This window comes from Phytophthora infestans, genomic scaffold, assembly GCF_000142945.1.
Source record: "Phytophthora infestans T30-4 supercont1.25 genomic scaffold, whole genome shotgun sequence".
Lineage (NCBI taxonomy): Eukaryota > Oomycota > Peronosporomycetes > Peronosporales > Peronosporaceae > Phytophthora > Phytophthora infestans.
Window position 1 is genome coordinate 940,735 of NW_003303734.1, and position 18,328 is coordinate 959,062.

The window sequence follows — 18,328 nt, forward strand, 5'->3', positions numbered from 1 at the left end:
TAGTATTCGCTCGCATCCCCTTGGCACATATCACACGCAGTGCCATCCGTCCTTGAGGACAGAAGCCCGTTTCGTCGCAGTTCCACACTTGAAATAGTCCGCAAGTCCTCGCTACGCTTTCTATTAATAATTCACTGTGAAAAGATCGAATACGTTCTTATGTGGACGTATTATAGCGCTTGATGTCTAGAATTTGGGCTTTTTCCGAGTCGACTGATCACCGTGACGACGAACAAACTTTAAAGGCCATTTTCATTTGGAAATGTGTCGTTCACTGGCACAACGTCAGCTTTCGCAACTTCACGAGCCAGTAGACGAAGATCGTTGTCGGTCATACATATGCCTCGACGAGACCGAAGCAGAATAACCTCGACAATCCCTTCCTCAGCTGCCTTCGACAGCGCAGTTTTACGTCCAGGTTTCGAGGCGAGGGTGACCTTCCGACAGCCCTGCAATAGACTGCTTCTAGAATTATTGCGTTTGTAGGCCTAAATATGGGGTTAGCCGTTCAGGTCACAAATTTCTATGCTCAGTGTTCGGGGCTACGTGTCTTCTGAAGGCCCATCATACGCTGACACCGGAGATTTCAGCGGCGGTGCTCGTCAGCAACAATGGCTCAATTGACTGCATCTCAGCGTCCGAAATAGCAAAAACATTTCGTCGAGTCGCCTCATTGCTTGGCTTTGACCCGGCAACGTATAGTGCCCACTTCTTGCGAGCTGTAGGGGCAACATACATGTACCGCGCGGGCATCGACACTCCAGCTCCACGGATGATGGGCGTCTGAACAATAAACGAGACTCTGTAAGGAATTCGTCGATAACCTGGCAAGCAAGATCATTTTCCGCCCGAAACAGCTGCGGCATCTTCAGTAAGGGGCTTTCGGAATCCACGCTTGGTGGGTTTCAACTCATCACTAGGTTGAAGCTAATTTCGTAAGCCCTTTCTGAATATAGCATATGCGTGTTTCCCCCTGACTGTTTGTATTGCTATTATCTAGTCAACATTATGGAGTGGTGTCCACAAATGTCGAGAGGACAAAAATCGAGCGTGCCAAGCCTCTGTCTGATATGACAGTTGAGACACTTTGTATGGATTAAAGTGTGTGTTGTTAACACTTTTTTCTTCTTCGTATCCACTAGATGATCGTATTGAGAGTGCTTTGGAGCAGAAGGAGAAGGGAAATGCGTTGATCGCCAAGAGGGACTACGAACAAGCGCAAAAGTGCTACGACTCGGTGCGCTCGCGCTCTGCCTTGTCATGGCTACTCGTGCTAACAATTAGTTGCGTGTCGTAGGAATTCGTACAGATGTACTTGATCATACTATTAAATTTGACGATTTTTGTCCTTAACATAAGGACAAAACACTCTTCGGGAAATTATTCCAGACACCGTACGGCACAGCAGCTCACGCAATAATGCGTAGGTTTAGCGAAGAGCTGCTAGTACGTTCGTAGAGAGCTAATACAGGGATACGTTTTGATTTATGCTCACAGGAGCATCTACCATAACTGTGGCCAAGCAAGGCCATCATCTTTTGGTTCTCATTTTGTCCTTAAATTTTTCGAGTTGGGGTTATTCATCAAAATGTCAACTTGTTTTTTTTTAAATACGGGTATTAAAAAACGAACTCTACACGTCTTTCACGCAAAAGCTATGAGGTGAGCAGTCTCGATCCATCGCAATCCGACACGTCATCACGGCATAGGCACAGCCCGAAATGGATGGCTCGGACAGGTAGCTCAACAATGTCCCAAACGCGTGGAGTTTTTCGTGTCCACTTTCAGGCTGTGAGAAAATCCGTCTCTTATTGATAGAAAAAAGTATCTTAGAAAACGATCTCTCTTGCCGAGTGGCGAAGCTCCAGCCAGATCCGCACTTTACATTAATCTCCTAGCCAAGTTGCGACGACGTCGTCGAAGCAGCACGCCACCACAGCAATGGCAGACGTACACCAACTCTCCATGGAGCGTCCTCACATCCTTCAGTACCCCCGTGACGAGATCGCAGGGCTCGCATTTCATCAGACGCCGATCGCAACATTCACTGAGCTCCTGAATGCAGCTCAATCTGTCGAGATGCAAACCTCTTCAGCCGGGAAAGCACAAGCGAACCCGAAACCAGAATGTTCCCTGACCCGTCGTCGTCTGCAGAACCGGGTATCCTGCCGCAAGACTCGACTGAAGCGCAAGCTCCAGCAACACGAGCGCCAAGTTCTAGCTCATGAACGTCAAGAACGCCACCAGTATCTCTCGCAGCTTGCCCACAAACTCGGTGTTATTGACGGCAAAGAATTTGTGCACACTTCGTGCGGTACCAACCTAGATAAGCTCTTCCGTGAGTTCGCAGTGAAGAGTCTGCACTACGCACTGGTGGATCACGAGTATCCCGGGTGGGTTAATGTTGCCAGCGACCAAATGACAGCACGCAAGGACACAAACCAAGACCGACAAGGCGATGCCTCTCCATCGACCAGACGATCCAAGCGTCTACGTCGTGTTCATGACAAGGATGTCGCTACTGCTCTTCAAAGTGATCCCAGAGCTCCCCAAGCCTCGTTGGTCGAGCAATGGCGATCGGTTGTCGACGGACTTCAGAATGTCGACTTGAAGCTGCATCGAATGAAGGAGACTGATCTGGGAGCTAGTGTCTTTGAGCGACAGTGCTACTGGAAGTTCGTGGCTGTGAGCTCCACCAAGGTGCAACAAGAGGGCGAGATCGCTGCCGTTGCCGTCTCTGGAGTCACTTCTCTCAAGTTTTACCAACGACAAGTGCAGGAAGTCAACATCCGTTCAATCAGACGTGACCAAGATGCCCACTTCGACTTCGCCGCCAGCCCAAGCAACATCGACGCAGCCAACTAGGACCGACCTCTTCTCACTCTTTTATCTCTCGAGATGCTACAGCCACGTCGACGTAGTAAAAAAAAATTTAGCGTCTGCTTCTTCGTTTTCACATTCTTGTTCATCATTTCTAAAGCCACTTCTAGCTTCGAGGGTTGTTTGAACAGCCTTGCTCTAGCAAGTGACGTCGCCAGCCTCTCTTCCCAGGGGCGATATCCTCGTGACACAGTGGACAGCGGTTAGCTCGATTTAACGGCGCACGAGGTGGACAATCATTTAGCGACACATGTCGCTCGTAGAACTTGGCAGTGATGGCCTCTCCACATCGAGGACACTCGCGGTGGTTCTGCTGCATCTCGCACTCGGTCAGCAGATGTTCATTCAGCGTCGAGATCTCAATCACTTGGCCGCACATTTTGCATGGCGTCAGCATCTTACAAGACGCCCAGAAGTGCTGATCCAGGTAGTCCGAGTCAAACTTGTCGTCCACAACGCCACAGAACGGACACGTGTACTCGTCCACAGAGTCCTCGTCACTGTCGGCGTCGTCGACTTCGCTCTCGAACGTCGCTTGCTCCTCACGAGGCTCCTCGTCTCTTCTAGCGACGCTCCCGTTGCCACCTGCAGCTGCACCGACACGACGGCTTGACACCTTCGCTGTTTCTGCTGCTTCGAACGCCGCTTGATACTCTTCCAGCTGCTTTGGTCGCAGTGATTTCAAGTAGCCTTCGACGTCTGCGCCTACCACGAGATAAAGCGACACAGTGATATCCTTCGCAGCGTCTCGTATATCTCGACTTTGATGTGCCAGACAGTTGCAGTCTTCGAGGAGCCCCATGATACCAGACACCGAGAAGTCGGAGTCAGGCAGCAGCTCGAATTCTGCCAGAAGTTTCTTCAGCACAAGCAGCCGACCTTGCAGCAGCTTGAGTCCGAGAGGCTTCTTGGAGCGCTTGGTGAGATGTGAGGTCACAAAAGCCACGCCCACATTCTTTGCGGCAGCTAGTCGCCCCAGAACAGCCGCAGCTTCCTCGCGAACCTTCGCTTGAGACTCGCCGAGCTTGTTTACCAGCTGAGTCATGCTATTGCCGAGCTGTACAGCACAGAATAAAACATTTAAACACATAATCACACTCCCAGAAAGCAACACACAGAGTCCCAGACTTACAACTCGACACATATCGTCGCGGCGGATACGCGAGCCAAACACCACCATACGGTCCAGCAGTCCGAAAGCTGACAGCGCCACTTGAGCGATACGGTCTCCTGCCCCGCTTTGTGCGAGAGTAGAGCACACCTCCAGTAATCGCACTGGCTCAACGGGGTAATCGCCCATGTCCATCGTGACCTTGCGAATCGCAGCGTCACGATGATTCCACAGGTTACTATAGAAGCAACGAGTAAAGAACGGACCGATCACAGCGATCAGCTCTTCGCTTTCTTTGGCCAACGCTGGCGGGATTTCGTCAGGATCCGGCAAGTTCTCAGCGTCCGGGAGGCCTCTAAAATGCGCGCTCGGACCTCCACTTTCGTCTTCCGGGTCCGTTTCAGTAGTGTGTACTAAATCCAGGCCATTCCCAGGGAATCCACCTTGCTGCGAGTGACGTAGTGATCCACTTCCGTCTCCATAGAAACTCCCGCTCTTAGCAACCTGCGGGTCCTCAGGATACATGTCTCTCGGTGCGAAACTGGACGTCGAGCGCTGCATTGCGCCAATCCTGGGCATCACTTGACTTCTTGAAGGAGAAGGCGCCACCGGTGGCATCGGGAGGATTGGCTGCGTCTCGTTACTACCGACTGAAGCCTCCAGCATGCCGATCTCGTGCTTGATCTTCTTGGCCAGATCGTAGTCTTCATTGGCCACGGCTTCTCTCTTCTGGGCTTCAAGTCGAGCAAGCTGCAAGCCAACGCTCTTTAACTGTTCTTCCATCTGCTTGAGTCTCTTAGCCTGGTCATAGTCCTCGTTGGCTACAGCTTGGTCCTTGGCTACTTGAATCTCGCGTATCCTGGCAGCTGTCTTGGCGTCGAACCTCATATCAAAGCTCTGGTCCTGAGGTCTATGACTCTTATGTTGGTGCCTTGGTTTAGTCCCCACAACTTCGTCCCTCGAGTGGCTCGGTAGCAGTTCGAGTGGTTCCCCGCACAAGCTGATATCCATGATACCTACCTGGTTGTACAGGTTGTGGTCGTTCACGTGGCATGCGTGGATGCGCAGCTTAAGCAGCGCTGCCTCGTGGTCGATATGTACCGTTTTGAGCTCTCTGGCCATGTATCTGCTCTCGGTATTGGGTTTAAGAGTAAGAAACCCTAATCGGCTGAACCTTGTGGAATTTCCTTCAAACGAAAGGCTTTTAGAGACAAAGAGCTCCATTTTAGTGGCAATGTGGCTCTGGTGAGAGAGAAGCTGTACTTGGGTTAGCCGACAGAGGCCGTCTTCGAGTTGTAGCACCAGTTCTTGCGGGTATGGGCAGTTCCTAGAGAGCAAGATCTCATTAGGGTTTCACTTTGTGAAGAGAAGACCCAGCTAGGTTTACTCATACTTGGCCGTCATGTAGCCTTGGCTGTTGTCGGCAGGTTGTTCCAGTTCGGAAGCCAGGAACGCCGAGTCCTCGCTCGTACACGCCGCCACGCAAAAGCGCAGCTTGCTCATCACCGCGAGCCGTCGCATCTGAGGCAAACTCCCTCGATACAACGACGTGTCACTATTGAAGACCATCACTCTGTTTGTACTTGAGCTAAGTAGCGCCTACTCAACGCCAGTCTCATCCTCCTTAAGCGTCAGTCGTTAACTTGCCCGCATCGGTGTAGTGGAAGGAGTGAAGGTCAGAGCGCGCATCGATGGCTAAGAAGGTTGTCGAGAGCAGCGACGAGTCAGACGGCGGCCGCTCAAGCGCTTCAGGCTCCGTGAGCTCCCGCTCAGGCTCCGGATCGGGATCGGGCAGCGACTCAGGCAGCGGCAGTGGCTCCGACTCGGGTAGTGGCTCGGGATCAGGTAGCGGCTCAGGTAGCGGCTCAGGATCTGGATCTGATTCCGGTTCGGGCTCAGGTTCTGGCAGTGGGTCAGGCTCGGGCTCTGGCACGGGCTCTGATGCTTCGGGCTCTGATTCGCCTAAGAAGAAGCTTAAGAAGCGACGCTCACCAGCACCCAAGAAGCCAAAGGCCCCCACCAAGAGCAAGAATCGTAGCAGCAACAAAGCGATCAAAAAACAGGCGCATGCTAAGGCCAAGGCAGAAGCGGATGTGGAGGCTGATGACGAAGGGGATTCAAGTGGCAAGAAGCGACGCGGCAAGCTCCAGATCAAGGAGGAAGACGAGGAAGACGAAGATGACGACGCCGATGTGGCTGGACTTACAGAAGTGGAGAAGGAGAAACGCTTATTGGAGAAATACGAAGCCAAGGAGCAACGTAACAAGGAACGCGAACTGAAGAAGAGACTCGCAGCATCTCAAGGCAAAGCTGAGGACGGATTCTTGGACGAGGAAGGCGAGGAAGAAGGGGAGCTCCCTTCACGACGTGGCGGACGCAGCAGGGAGAGTGACAGACGTAAAGAAGCTCTCCACAACTTGAAGGCTAACAAGTCAAGTGACAAGAGTCGCTCGATCTTAAGCAACAGGTTCGGAGACGACGACAGCTCCGAAGAGGAAGGAGGCAGTAGAAGCGGACGCGACTTGGCGGAAAAGCGACGTCGACGTAGGGAACTACAACGTGGCGGCTCTGGACGACGTCGCAGTCAAGACGATGACGACTATAGTGACGAGGACAGTGACGGACGCAAGCCTAAGAAATCGAAGGCGTCGAATTCAACCAGCACGAAGCTTGCAGATGAGGAAGAGCTGGCTGCTGCGATTCGTCCAGAAGAGAATGTGCCTGTGACGTGGGATCAAGCCAATCACTACTTGCTGAAGAGGAGAACGTTCTTTGAGAAGCACTTTTTCGAGCCCTTCTTCGCACAGCTGGTACGTGGCGTGTATGTGCGCATACCAATCGAGATGGTGGATGGAGAGATGGTCTATCGTTTCTGTGAAGTCGTGAATGTGTGCAAGATGGCGCGCAGCTACACGTTTTGTGGAGAGACGACGCATACAGGTATCATCTGTGCATTTGGTAAGAGCAAACGTGAGTGGAAGTTGAACGGCGTGTCTGGCCATTCACTACGCGAGCGCGAGTTCTTGTTGTGGCGAGCTGTGATGAACAAGGAGCGTCTGCACTTCCCTACGCACGGTGAAGTGAAGCGCTTGTTCTCCAAGAAGGAACGTATGGTCACCCAGCACAACTACACAGACGCTGAAGTGGACGATATGGTGAGACGTAAGCAGGCCGTGGGTCTTTCCACTGTGTCCTTGGGTGTTCAGCGAGTGCGCTTGGAGCGTGATCTGCGTGCTGCTCAGGACATGAAGAACTTCGAGAAGGCAGTGGTGCTGGAGGAACGACTGCAGAAATTGCTGGCTAAGAACGAGGAGCGGAAGAAACACAACTCGGACGATGTGCTCCGTATCAACGAGATCAATCGACGTAACCGTGAGGCCAACATCCAGCAGGATCTTAACGCTCAGCAGCTGAACGATGCTATGAACCAGAAAATGACGAGTGCCGAACGTTTGCAGTTCGTGCGTGCGAATCAGATGACTATGTACATGTCGAGGGATAAGCTCGAGAAGAATCTGGCAGAGGGCAAGCTGATTCAGCTCCAGGATGGACGTGTCATGACGTCGAACAAGCTGCATGTAGTGGAGGCACTTCCTGATGATCTTTTGGACAAGGTCAAGGGTGTCGGTGAGAAGAAGGCCACAGATAATCTAGAGATCGATATTGATCGCTTGTTGGCCAAGCAGCAGGAACGCAAGCAAAAGGATGCCGAGCGGCTGGCAGCTAAACGCAAGGAACGCGAAGGTCAGGTAGAATTCATTGGCGCTGCCCCTACGAACGTACAGGAGATGGCGAACGCTACCATCCGTATCAAGGATGACGATGGCTCGTGGATGACACTGCGTTCACCTGCTGAGATCATGAAGGAAAAGAAAAACAAGACCGTCGTATCGGACAAAGTCAAGGCTTCTCGCAAAGGTATCACTGTCAAGGAATACTTTGACCGTGTCAAGAAGAGACGTGTGGCTCAGTAAAGCTGCTCCAATGGAGTACCGCGCTCTTTATATCCCTACATGCGAAGGATATTGAACGAAAACCAAACAAAAATGCACACTGCGCTAGATGAAAGTCGACGTGTTGACTACAGTAGTGCTGTACGGTACCGAGTCCGCATTAGTGCCCTCTAACTTAACGGGGTCTGGTTGCAACACTCATAACATACTCTATCATTACCAGGCTTTGACCTGTTCCCAGAGCTTCCGTCGTTCTGCCAGGTGCTTGATGTGGGACTCCTCGAACCTCCCGACTGTGATGTCGAACGGACATTCCTGTGGTCGCTGGCCGAAAGCTCCAGGGTAGTGAGCCCACGGCCGCGCCTTCATATAATACACAGGCTCCACGTCCGGTTTGAAGTGGAGAATGCGGTCGCTGTTGAGGTAGAACAAGGGAACGTCGTCGTCTGGCACGCCGTCCTGATGGATCGGGAACACCTGAGCCATGTCTCCACACAACGTCGAGTTCTTGGGACCGCCGTCTTCGACCTTGGTGCCTACAGCTCCGATAGCGTGGTCCGAGAAAGAATACTGCGTCTCGGCCAGTTCACTCGCGTAGAAGAACAATTCCTTGTCGCCATACGACGGAGGCGACGCGATGTCGTTCTGCGCCACAAACGAGGCCAAGATGGCTGTCGCTCGAGGATGACGCTTCTTGTTCCACATGACGAGAGACGAGTCCACTTGGTGTCCTGAACGGAGGTTGAACGAGTGGCTGCTGAGCAGGAAATCGCTCGGACGAAAGCTCAATTTGACGGGCGTCTTGTTCTCGACTGTGGCCTTGGGTCGTTCCAGTGTGGGCAGCGGTCTGAACGGAGTCACGTTGAAGCTGGCAAAGTATTTCTGCTCCACGGAGATGTCCGGCTTCTTCGACGCTCGTTCGGCCATGAACCACCAGTCGTGACTGATCCGATCGTGCATCAACAGGTTGCCCGTGGTCTTGAACTTGTCCGAGTCGAACAAGACGGTGGGATTCACAAAGAACGTCGTGTCGGCGTCCAGCATAAGGATCTCCTCGAACTGCGAGTAGCTCACGGCGAGTGGCTTGATCATAAACGACCGGAACTTGGCGCGACAGCCGTCGATGTCGTCGCAGAACACTGGACGCGACGCGTTCGTGACGCTTTTGGCACTTGCAGCCAGCTCGCAGACGTCGTAGGCGCGGATCTCGCCCAGTTCTTTCTTGGAGCGGATCAGCTCCACCGTCTCCGGCTTGAGGTCGGTGCAGTGTGGCACCTCGATAGGCAACGTAATCCCCATAGCACGTAGCTCGAGGATCAGTGACAAGCCGAGACGCGCAATAGGCTCGTACAGGGGCATCACGATACCTCGCTTGGTCGTCGTACGCTGCGTAATCTGGCTCAGCGTGTACACGAGTTGCCTCTCCATCATCTGCGTCGTCCTTTCTAGCTGGTCGCTCTGCTTGCTCTCTTGAGGCGGACTCGGCGCCACATCAGCGGGACTTGCGCCTTGCATCTCGGCGACCACCTTGCGTAGAACGCCGTCAATGGCGACGTTCTGCTCGTCCAAGTTGGCCGGTTTCTCTTTGCCCACCCGATGCCAAGCGTCCACCACTTCGTAGATATGTTGACGTCCGGCTAAGTGTCTTTCCTCCTCTGCAGACAACTGGCCGACTGTGATTCCGAACGGACACTCCTGCTTGCGCTCTCCGAACGGACCAGGGTAGAACGCCCACGGCCGCGCCTTCATATAATACACAGGCTCCGTCTTGGGTCGGAACCACAAGATCCGGTCACTATTGAAGTAAAACAGCGGCACGTCGTCGTCCGGCACGCCGTCCTGATGGATCGGGAACACCTGAGCCATGTCGCCACACAACGTCGAGTTCTTGGGACCGCCGTCAATCAGCTTCGTACCCACCCCACCAATCGCGTGATCTGAGAAGGAATACTGCGTCTCCGCCAGTTCGCTAGCGTAAAAGAAGAACTCCTTGTCCCCATACGACGGAGGTGCGGGGATGTCGTTAAGCGCGATGAAAGATGCCAGGATCGCAGTCGCTCGCGGCTGTCGCTTCTTGTTCCACAGCACCAGCGACGAGTCCACTTGATGGCCTGCACGCAGATTGAACGAGTGACTACTCAGTAGAAAGTCGCTGGGCTCAAAGTGCAGCGTCACAGGCGTTCGGTTCTCGACTGTCGCCTTGGGACGCTCAAGCGTAGCCAGCGAGCGGAACGGCGTGACGTCGAACGTTGCAAAGTAGTTCTGCTCCACCGACACGTCAGGCTTCCCAGGAACGCGCTCCGCCATGAAATAAATCTCGTGACTGATCCGATCGTGCATCAAGAAGTTGCCCGTCTTGTTGTACTTGTCCGCCTCCCACAGCTTCGCAGGACTCACGAAGAACGTCGTGTCAGCATCGATCATCATGATCTCCTCGAATCGGGAGAACGTCACAGCGAGTGGCTTAATGATGAAGCCGCGGAACTTGGCGTGGCAGTCCTCAATCTTCTCGCAGAAAACCTTGCGAGACGAGTCCATGACACTCGTCGCTCGCTCTGCCTTGGCGCAGACGTTGTAGAACCAGACTGTACCCAGTTGTTTCTTGGTCTGGTACAGTTTCTGAGCGTCTTCATCCAGATCGCCACAATGCGGCATCTCGATAGGCTCGTTAATACCAATAGTACGCAGCTCCAGGACCAGCGAGATAGCCAACTTGATGATGCCATCGTACACAGGGATCACGATACCGCGCTTTACCGTCGTCTGTTGTGCGATTTGGTTGAGTGTGTCGACAAGCTGCTTCTCCTGATCTCGCAGCGTATCTGCCTTCGCTTGCAGCGCTACCACCTTCTTCTCTTGTGCGTCTTTATCTGGGTCTTTCGGCGGATCAGTGGCGTCTTCAAACGGAGGCCCGTTTTTTCTCCGATCCAAGAGCACCTCGAGCTTCTCGTTGGTTAACGTCTCTGCTGCCTCCCGTTCAGCTCCAGCAGGTTCCTTGAAATCGTCCTCCCAGTCCTTCGCAATGCCAAAAAACTGTTGGCGCTGGTAGATCTGTTGAACCTCCACGTCCGAGAACTTGACGCCAGTAATATCGAATGGACACATCATCAGCAACTTGCGCTCTTCGAACGTCCCGGGGAAGACATCGCGCGGCCGAGCAGCAGCGTAATACATGGGCGACTTCTTGGGCTTGTACCGCATGATATAGTCGGTGTTCATGTACATCAAACTCACTTCTTGGATAGGGGTGCTCTCGGCTTTCTCCGGGAAGTGATGCGCTGCACTGCCACAGATAATCGACTTGTTCTCGCCCTTGTCGCGGAAGTCCGAGCCTGCAGAACCCGTGGCGAAGTCCGAGAAAGCGTACTGAGTCTCTGCCAGTTCACACGCCACAAAGAAAAACTCCTTGTCGCCGTAAGACGGGGGTCTTGGGACGTCGTTGAGTGATATTATCGACGCTAAAATGGCTGTAGCACGTGGCTGTCGCTTCTTGTTCCATAGCAGGACAGAGGAATCCACTCTGTGTGCGCTACGACCTTTCCACGGATGGCTCTTGAGCAGGCCCTCGCTCGGCTGGAAGTGCAGCGTCACAGTCGATTCATCTGCAGCAATAAGCTTCGCCGACGCGTTGGGTCGTGGGATGGTGGGAATGTTACGAAAGAGATCCACATCAGCTTTGGATAAATAGTCCTCGATAGCCATAATGTTCGGCCGCTTTGCTGGCTTGTAGCCGAGACCCATAGAGAAGTTCGCTTCGGCAATTCGGTCGTTAAAGAACAACGTGCCTGTCGTTTGGTACTTGTTCGTCTCCCACAATGCCATTGGCGATTGGAACAGCAATGCGTCCGCATCCATCAGCATGATCTCCTCGAAGCGCGAGTACACGACGCCTAACACTTTAATAGCGAAGTTCCGGAAGCGACGATGGCAATTGTCCAGATCCTTGCAGAACAGCTGCTTCGAAGGGTCCAGCAAACTCTTGGCAGTCGCAGCGATCTTGCATGCGTTGTACACGTAGACTTCACCCAACTGTGCTCGCTTCTTCATGATCGCTTCTCCGTAAGCCTCGTCGAAGTCACCACAATGCGGGACCTCAATCGGCAGATCCACACCCAGTGAGCGCAGCTGCAGAATTAACGAAACACCGAGCGTCGTGATCTTGTCGTACAGCGGCAACACGATGCCCCGCGGCACACTGGTTTGTTGACTGAGCGTGTTCAGCGAGTGGATCAGTCTCGTCTCCATTTGCTTCTCTAGCTCGGCTCGTTCTCTTGCAGTTTTCATAAAGTCCGCCCACTTGTTCGCCTGTTGAAGAGCTTGAGGTGTCGGCGTCGTCGACGCAGGAGCAACAGCAGCAGGTTCAGCTGAGGCTGGGGCAGCGATCTCTTCGAATGGCGTGTCATCAGCTAGCTGCTTCAAGAGTGCATCTAGCTTAGTATTAACAACAGCGTCGGCTTGTGTCTGTTCACTCTCGTTCTCGCTCATCAACGCATTGCGTTCCCATTCCACGGCAATGTCATGCAGTCGTTGACGCAGTAAAATACGCTGTACTTGCAGGTCGGAGAACGGCACGCCGGTGACGTCAAAAGGACAATCTTGTGGCAACTCCCAGTCGCTGAATGAGCCAGGATAGACGTCTGCAGTTCGAGCCTTGGAGTAGTACACAGGCTGCGTCTTGGGTTTGTATTCCATGATCGCGTCTGAGTTCAGATAGAGCAGACCTACATTGCCCTCGTCCTGCGGCTTGACAGGATAAAATTGCGCCGGCTGACCGCAAATAATCGACTTGCCCTCTCCATGATCCTTAAAGTCACTGCCTGCAGCTCCCACACCAAAGTCCGAGAAAGAAAACTGCGTCTCTGCGAGTTCACAGGCCAAAAAGAAGAGCTCCTTCTCTCCGTCTGAAGGAGGGCGACCCACGTCATTAAGCGAGACGAACGAGGCCAACACAGCCGTCGCACGAGACTGTCGCTTCTTACTCCAGAGCAACAGCGACGAGTCCATCTGGTGGCCACTACGGCCATTCCACGCGTGGCTGTTTAGTAGAATATCACTCGGCTCGAAGAGCAACGCCACGTCGCTCGCTGTCGTCGCCTTCTCACGTTGAATGGTCGGTAGCTGCCGGAAGATACTCACGTCAGCACTAGACAGATAGTGGCGGAGGTCATTGGAGTGCAGTCGTGACGCTGGACGGAACCCCAACGACGTGTTGGTCTGGCTGATCCTGTCGTTGAAGAACAAGGTGCCAGTTTTCTGGTACTTTTCCGTCTCCCAGAGCGACGTGGGGCTCTGCATCATCAACGCATCGGCATCCACGAGCATCAACTCGTCGAAACGAGAGTAAATTAGCCCCAGGATCTTGATGTCACCCGAGCGGAACTTGTGGTGGCACTCGTCCAGATCTTTGCAGAAGATCGGCTTACTGGCGTCAAGTAAACTCTTCTCTTTGGCTGCTACTTCGCACGCGTTGTACACGTACATCTGTCCCAAGTGCTTGCTCTTGTTCGATATCGTTGTTATAAGCTTCGGGTTTAAGTCTCCGCAGTGCGGGATCTCCACGGGTAACGTGACTCCTAGAGACCGCAGCTCCATGATTAAGGACAGTCCTAGTGGCACCAGATCGTCGTACAAGGGCAACACAATGCCACGTGGCAGCATCGTCTTCTGCGTGATCTTGCGCAATGAATGGAGCAGTTGCGACTCGAGCGTTATGATGCGGTTCTCCTCCTTTGTGGCCTCCACCTCTTGGGCTTTCAGCTGTTCTGTCTCCACCCTCAGTGTATTGTCCTTCTCGTCCTCTAACAGTGTCAATGGAGGTACTGAGGCTGCTGCTTTAGCTGCAGTAATGACAGCAGAGGCCTTGGCCTGCGGATCGACTTTGCGCAATAGATCGGCAGCTTCGCTCTCATTCAGGCGATCTACGAGCTGTGCAAGTTTCTGTACGTCCGCGGAGTCTTTGGGCTTAGCTACAGCATCGTAAATGGCCTGGATAGTGGCCGGATTGGCTCTAGCGCCACCGCTGTGGACTGGACGTGGCGAGGACGAGGACGTGGCAGCGGACCATACTGACGTGGTCAGCTGCCGCCACGTGAAGAGCACATCGGACAGCACGAAAATGACACCCACTGCCAGCAAGATGACGATCCAACGCAGCCGCACGAGGCCGAGCGGGCGGGCCATGACGAAGTGGGGAGCAGAGCACAAGAGTGTTGGTCACACTGCTGCTTCGTGTTCCTCTTCGAAATGCGGAAATGAACGACAACTGGGTGCGGATAGAAAGCCTGGCGCTGCACGACGAGTGCCATCCCTATCCAAGGAAAAGACCCAATTTTATCATCGAAACTGGGGACGGAAAGCTGAATTTTACCTTTAACTTTTTTTATCTAGACTCCACTAACGGAATTAAAAATGGAGAAATTTTATTTTCGATAAATCGAGAATAATTGGGTTTGTGTCAGGCATAATTGCTGGAAAGTGCAGCTTTTTGTGGTTGTAGGTGTCAACCGTTCAAGGCACAACACACATGTTAACTGTGAACACGGACCTGGGCTTCACAAGTGGTGAAGCACGACGGTCACGGAGTGGGCCATCATCCAGTGAAACTACCCGTACAGTAATATCTTTAATTGCACCAAGCTGTTCATTTTCTAGCATCGGCAAAATAGAAGCTAGCTGAACCCTTTGTCAGCTTGACTTTCATTCAATGGAGATCACTGGCCAATTGCCTCATACTGTAGATACCGGAAGGGTATCTGTAGTAAACACTGTAAATAAACAGTGAAGCCAGCGGCTCACATGATTTCGTCCACTTATTCAAAACTGCTGGTGATGCAGCGGCATACTTCGAGAACCCGAGTTGCTGAAAGCTTATTAAAGGTGTGTACAGTACAGTACTTGAAGTATCAAATATGGAGATGTAATTATTCAGACGCGATCGCTTTCATTCTACTGTAGTGTGCGGTGTCTACTCCATCCAAGCTACTGCGATTTCGTGGAAGCGCTGGCGTAGGAGCAAACGATCTTCTTGGGCCGAGGAGAAACGCACGCCCGTAACGTCGAATGGGCACTCCTGGGGGAGGTCGCGCTGCTCGAACGATCCAGCGTACACCTCGTATAACCGTGCTTGACTGTAATACACGGGCTTTTTCTTTGGGTTGTACTCCAGAATGGCATCGCTATTCAGGTACAGTACACTAGTATTCGCCACAGCACTGGCATCCGCTGGTTTGACTGGATAGTAGTGCGAGGCGTGACCACAGACGACGGACTTACCGGGCCCATTGTCTCGGAAATCCCAGCCCACGCCGCCTACACCAAAATCAGAAAACGCGTACTGTGTCTCGGCCAGTTCAACCGCAATGAAAAACAGTTCCTTATCGCCATACGAAGGCGGTCGGCCGATGCCATTCAATGCCACAAAGGCCGCTAGTATTGCCGTTGCACGCGGTTGCCGTTTCTTGTTCCACAGTACCAAGGACGAGTCCATTTCGTGTCCTGCGCGGTGGTTCCACGAGTGGCTCGTGAGCAGGTGCTCGCTGGGCGAGAAGTTGTCGAGCTGCACTGGGATCTTGTTCTCACTCGTCGCCTTTGGTCGCTCAATGTTGCCCAAAGGTGCAAATGGGGACACGTCGAACCTCGAAATGTACTGATTCAGCTCGCTTACATCTTTGTTGCCACGAATCCGGTTGCCGAGGAACATGTTGTCCTGACTTAATCGGTCATGGAAAAACAATGTACCGGTATTGCGGTATTTTTCAGTGTCCCAAAGCGACATGGGACTCTCAAAGAACAGCGTGTCTGCATCAAGTAGCATGATCTCCTCGAATTGCGAGTACGTCATAGCTAGCAGCTTGACATCAAAGGATCTGTACGAACGATGGCAGTTGCGCAAGCTCTGACAGAAGACTTTGCGTGAAGGATCCAGCGTACTGGCCGTCTTCGAGGCCAGCTCACATACATCGTAGAAGCGGATGATGCCCATGTCCTCTTTCTCCTGCAGCATACGCGGTAGTGACTCCTTTAGATCTCCGCAGTGTGGAACTTCAATAGGTAGATCCACGCTCATGGCTCTTAGTTCCATGATGAGCGACAGACCAAGAGCTGCAACGCCGTCAAACATTGGCAGCACAATACCACGCTTCTCGGTCGTGCGCTGCGCTATCTGGTGGAGTGTGTACACAAGTTGCTTCTCCATACGCTGCACGTCGTCGGCTGAGAACTGGTCGCGTTCTTCCTGCATCTGCGGCTTTTGGTCTCCGTTCTGAGCATCGAGAGTGTTGCCTCCATTGTTGCCTCTTGTATTAGTGTCACCAGGGGTTTCCCGCAGAGTCGCAAGGTGCTCTTCGGCGCGAGTACGGGCGACTGACGTGGCACGCCATGTAAAAATGAAGTTGGCAGTGACTACTAGCAGTCCCAGACCGCCCAGCACAAGCAAAAGTAGAACGGGGCGAGGAATCCGACGAGGCATAATGTGTGGACTGCTGAAGGGTGAGCGGCGGGCACTTCGAGCGAGTGTCGGGAGCAGACCGCGCTCCTCTGTGTGGGGACGGCGCTGCATCAGCAGTACAATACAGTACTTAAAACGTTAGGAAAGGGGGACGGTGACATGCGATGTTGCTCGAGTATGAAATAAGTGCTAGTGTCACTAAACTAATTGTAAGTACCTCTTTGCAGTGATATTGCTTTCTTTTATCACTATCCAGAGGAATCTTTGCTGTATCCAGATGCTGTACCATTACAAGGGTTCCATCGCCACACTATTAATAACGAGCGGATTCAGTGCGCGGAATTGAGCCAGGACGTAAGCGATCGAGTTAGAAGGCCACGCTATCTACTAATAAGTGGAATCAAGGCATTAACATGATCAGAATGCAACTAAAATGCAGTGTAGCTCGAGTCTTAAGGAGTATGGACAACTATGCAAAACCACAAGCAAAACCCAAGTGATCAATTTAGTGCGCGCTGATATTTCTATTATTGGTAGAGCATAAGACGCCACTATTATAAGGAAGGTCGTCATTACCTACCAAAACTCCTTCAATATCAACTGTGACTCTAGCCTTCTTGCTCAGGTTCTCTAGTGCTGGCGGATATTCCGTGCGGGCGCCCATGTGGACCCCCTCTCGCTTTCAATTCAGCTACCACCCGTGTCCTTGACATCCTCATCCCTATACCGTCGAAGCCGATTTGTCTTATTCTGGAGGGACGACGGGAGAATGCGTTAATTGCATTGCTGGGCCGCTCTGCGATAGGTGACTTGTAAGCCGCGCAAGCGAACTGAATAGCGGGTTTTTTGATACTATCATGTCTGCTGCATCCAGTAGCTTAGACACCAGTACATTAGCCACAGCATCTTTGAACGGCTTGAGGACGGCGACATTAAGTAGCTGGTACAAATGCGTGGTATTTGGCGGTAACGTTAGCAGAAATATTCCCTTATCGAAGGCTGCACCCAGATGCGATGAAGTGTGGCGATTCACCGTTAGCGTCGTTCTTCTACTTTATGCCAGTATCACTTTGGCAACATATTGCTGTGTGCAGCAACAACTACAATCATGATCAAACAGAGGCGCGTGTTGAAGCATACTTAGAGCGTCGAAAAAATTATGCAGCGTCGCCGGCCGGATGACAGGACTCCGCTGCGTTCACGAGGAGATGTACGTATGTCACTCATGGAAGTCCATCCTGTTCTTCTCCATGAAATCTGTGTGTTCATGGGGCTACTTCTCGCTCGGACCGTGCAGCCAAACCGAGAAAAGATTTCAAACCATTGGACCCCGGACGATGAAGGCGCTATTGGACGTGGCAAGTTCTCTAACTATATGACGAGAGACCGCTTCATGGAGATTTCCCGGAATCTGCACTTCTCAAGCAACCTTGATCCACGCGCCAAGACTGATAGAGCCTGGAAGATTCGAAAAGTAGTTATGTGCTGCAGCGCACATTCTGTCGTGGTTTTATACCTTCTGCTGAGCTTGTGTTCGATGAAAGAATGCTATCATTGCAATCGTCGTTCAACAAGACTCGCGTGTACATGAAGGATAAACCGTGTAAATGGGGCACAAAGATGTTTATGCTGTGCTGCGCGCGCTCTGCGTACTGCATCAGGTACTTGCCGAAATGCTTGGAGGTGAAAAGCTGTATAATATATCTTACATCTATGATATTCTGTATATATCTGCGGTATAATACAGATTTGAGGTCTATGTAGACAAGAAGCAACACATTGATGACACGACTTCGGTGGACAAGAAGTCGGGTCCTGCTGCAGTAGTTCGTAACCTGAAGGCAGACTTTTCCTGACGGTCAAGACAAGGGCTTTCGGCTCGTGGTTACAGATCGCTTTTACTCTAGTGTGGTGCTAGCTGTCCAGTTACTTTTGATG

The 18,328-nt window shown here is 52.4% G+C and overlaps 5 protein-coding genes across 5 annotated transcripts; 2 read left to right on the plus strand and 3 right to left on the minus strand.

The window, feature by feature from the left end:
* Window positions 1-1,026: 1,026 nt before the first annotated feature.
* PITG_13039 (uncharacterized protein) lies at window positions 1,027-2,865 on the plus strand (the record flags this gene model as incomplete). The annotated part of the gene is made up of 3 exons (XM_002900531.1): window positions 1,027-1,063; window positions 1,143-1,237; window positions 1,927-2,865. 3 exons carry the CDS (start codon window positions 1,027-1,029, stop codon window positions 2,863-2,865), a joined length of 1,071 nt encoding a protein of 356 aa, XP_002900577.1.
* A 121-nt stretch (window positions 2,866-2,986) lies between these two features.
* On the minus strand, window positions 2,987-5,494 carry PITG_13040 (uncharacterized protein; the record flags this gene model as incomplete). Its single annotated transcript, XM_002900532.1, has 6 exons — window positions 2,987-3,373; window positions 3,482-3,937; window positions 4,013-4,377; window positions 4,435-4,894; window positions 4,940-5,318; window positions 5,385-5,494. 6 exons carry the CDS (start codon window positions 5,492-5,494, stop codon window positions 2,987-2,989), a joined length of 2,157 nt encoding a protein of 718 aa, XP_002900578.1.
* Window positions 5,495-5,682: 188 nt separating this feature from the next.
* PITG_13041 (RNA polymerase-associated protein RTF1) lies at window positions 5,683-8,953 on the plus strand (the record flags this gene model as incomplete). The annotated part of the gene is made up of 1 exon (XM_002900533.1): window positions 5,683-8,953. One exon carries the CDS (start codon window positions 5,683-5,685, stop codon window positions 7,963-7,965), a length of 2,283 nt encoding a protein of 760 aa, XP_002900579.1.
* PITG_13042 (uncharacterized protein) lies at window positions 8,161-14,124 on the minus strand (the record flags this gene model as incomplete). Its single annotated transcript, XM_002900534.1, has 3 exons — window positions 8,161-13,781; window positions 13,822-13,841; window positions 13,994-14,124. The coding sequence occupies 3 exons, from the start codon at window positions 14,122-14,124 to the stop codon at window positions 8,161-8,163; spliced, it is 5,772 nt and encodes a 1,923-aa protein (XP_002900580.1).
* A 784-nt stretch (window positions 14,125-14,908) lies between these two features.
* PITG_13043 (uncharacterized protein) lies at window positions 14,909-17,054 on the minus strand (the record flags this gene model as incomplete). The annotated part of the gene is made up of 2 exons (XM_002900535.1): window positions 14,909-16,495; window positions 16,971-17,054. 2 exons carry the CDS (start codon window positions 17,052-17,054, stop codon window positions 14,909-14,911), a joined length of 1,671 nt encoding a protein of 556 aa, XP_002900581.1.
* Between the last annotated feature and the right edge of the window lie 1,274 nt (window positions 17,055-18,328).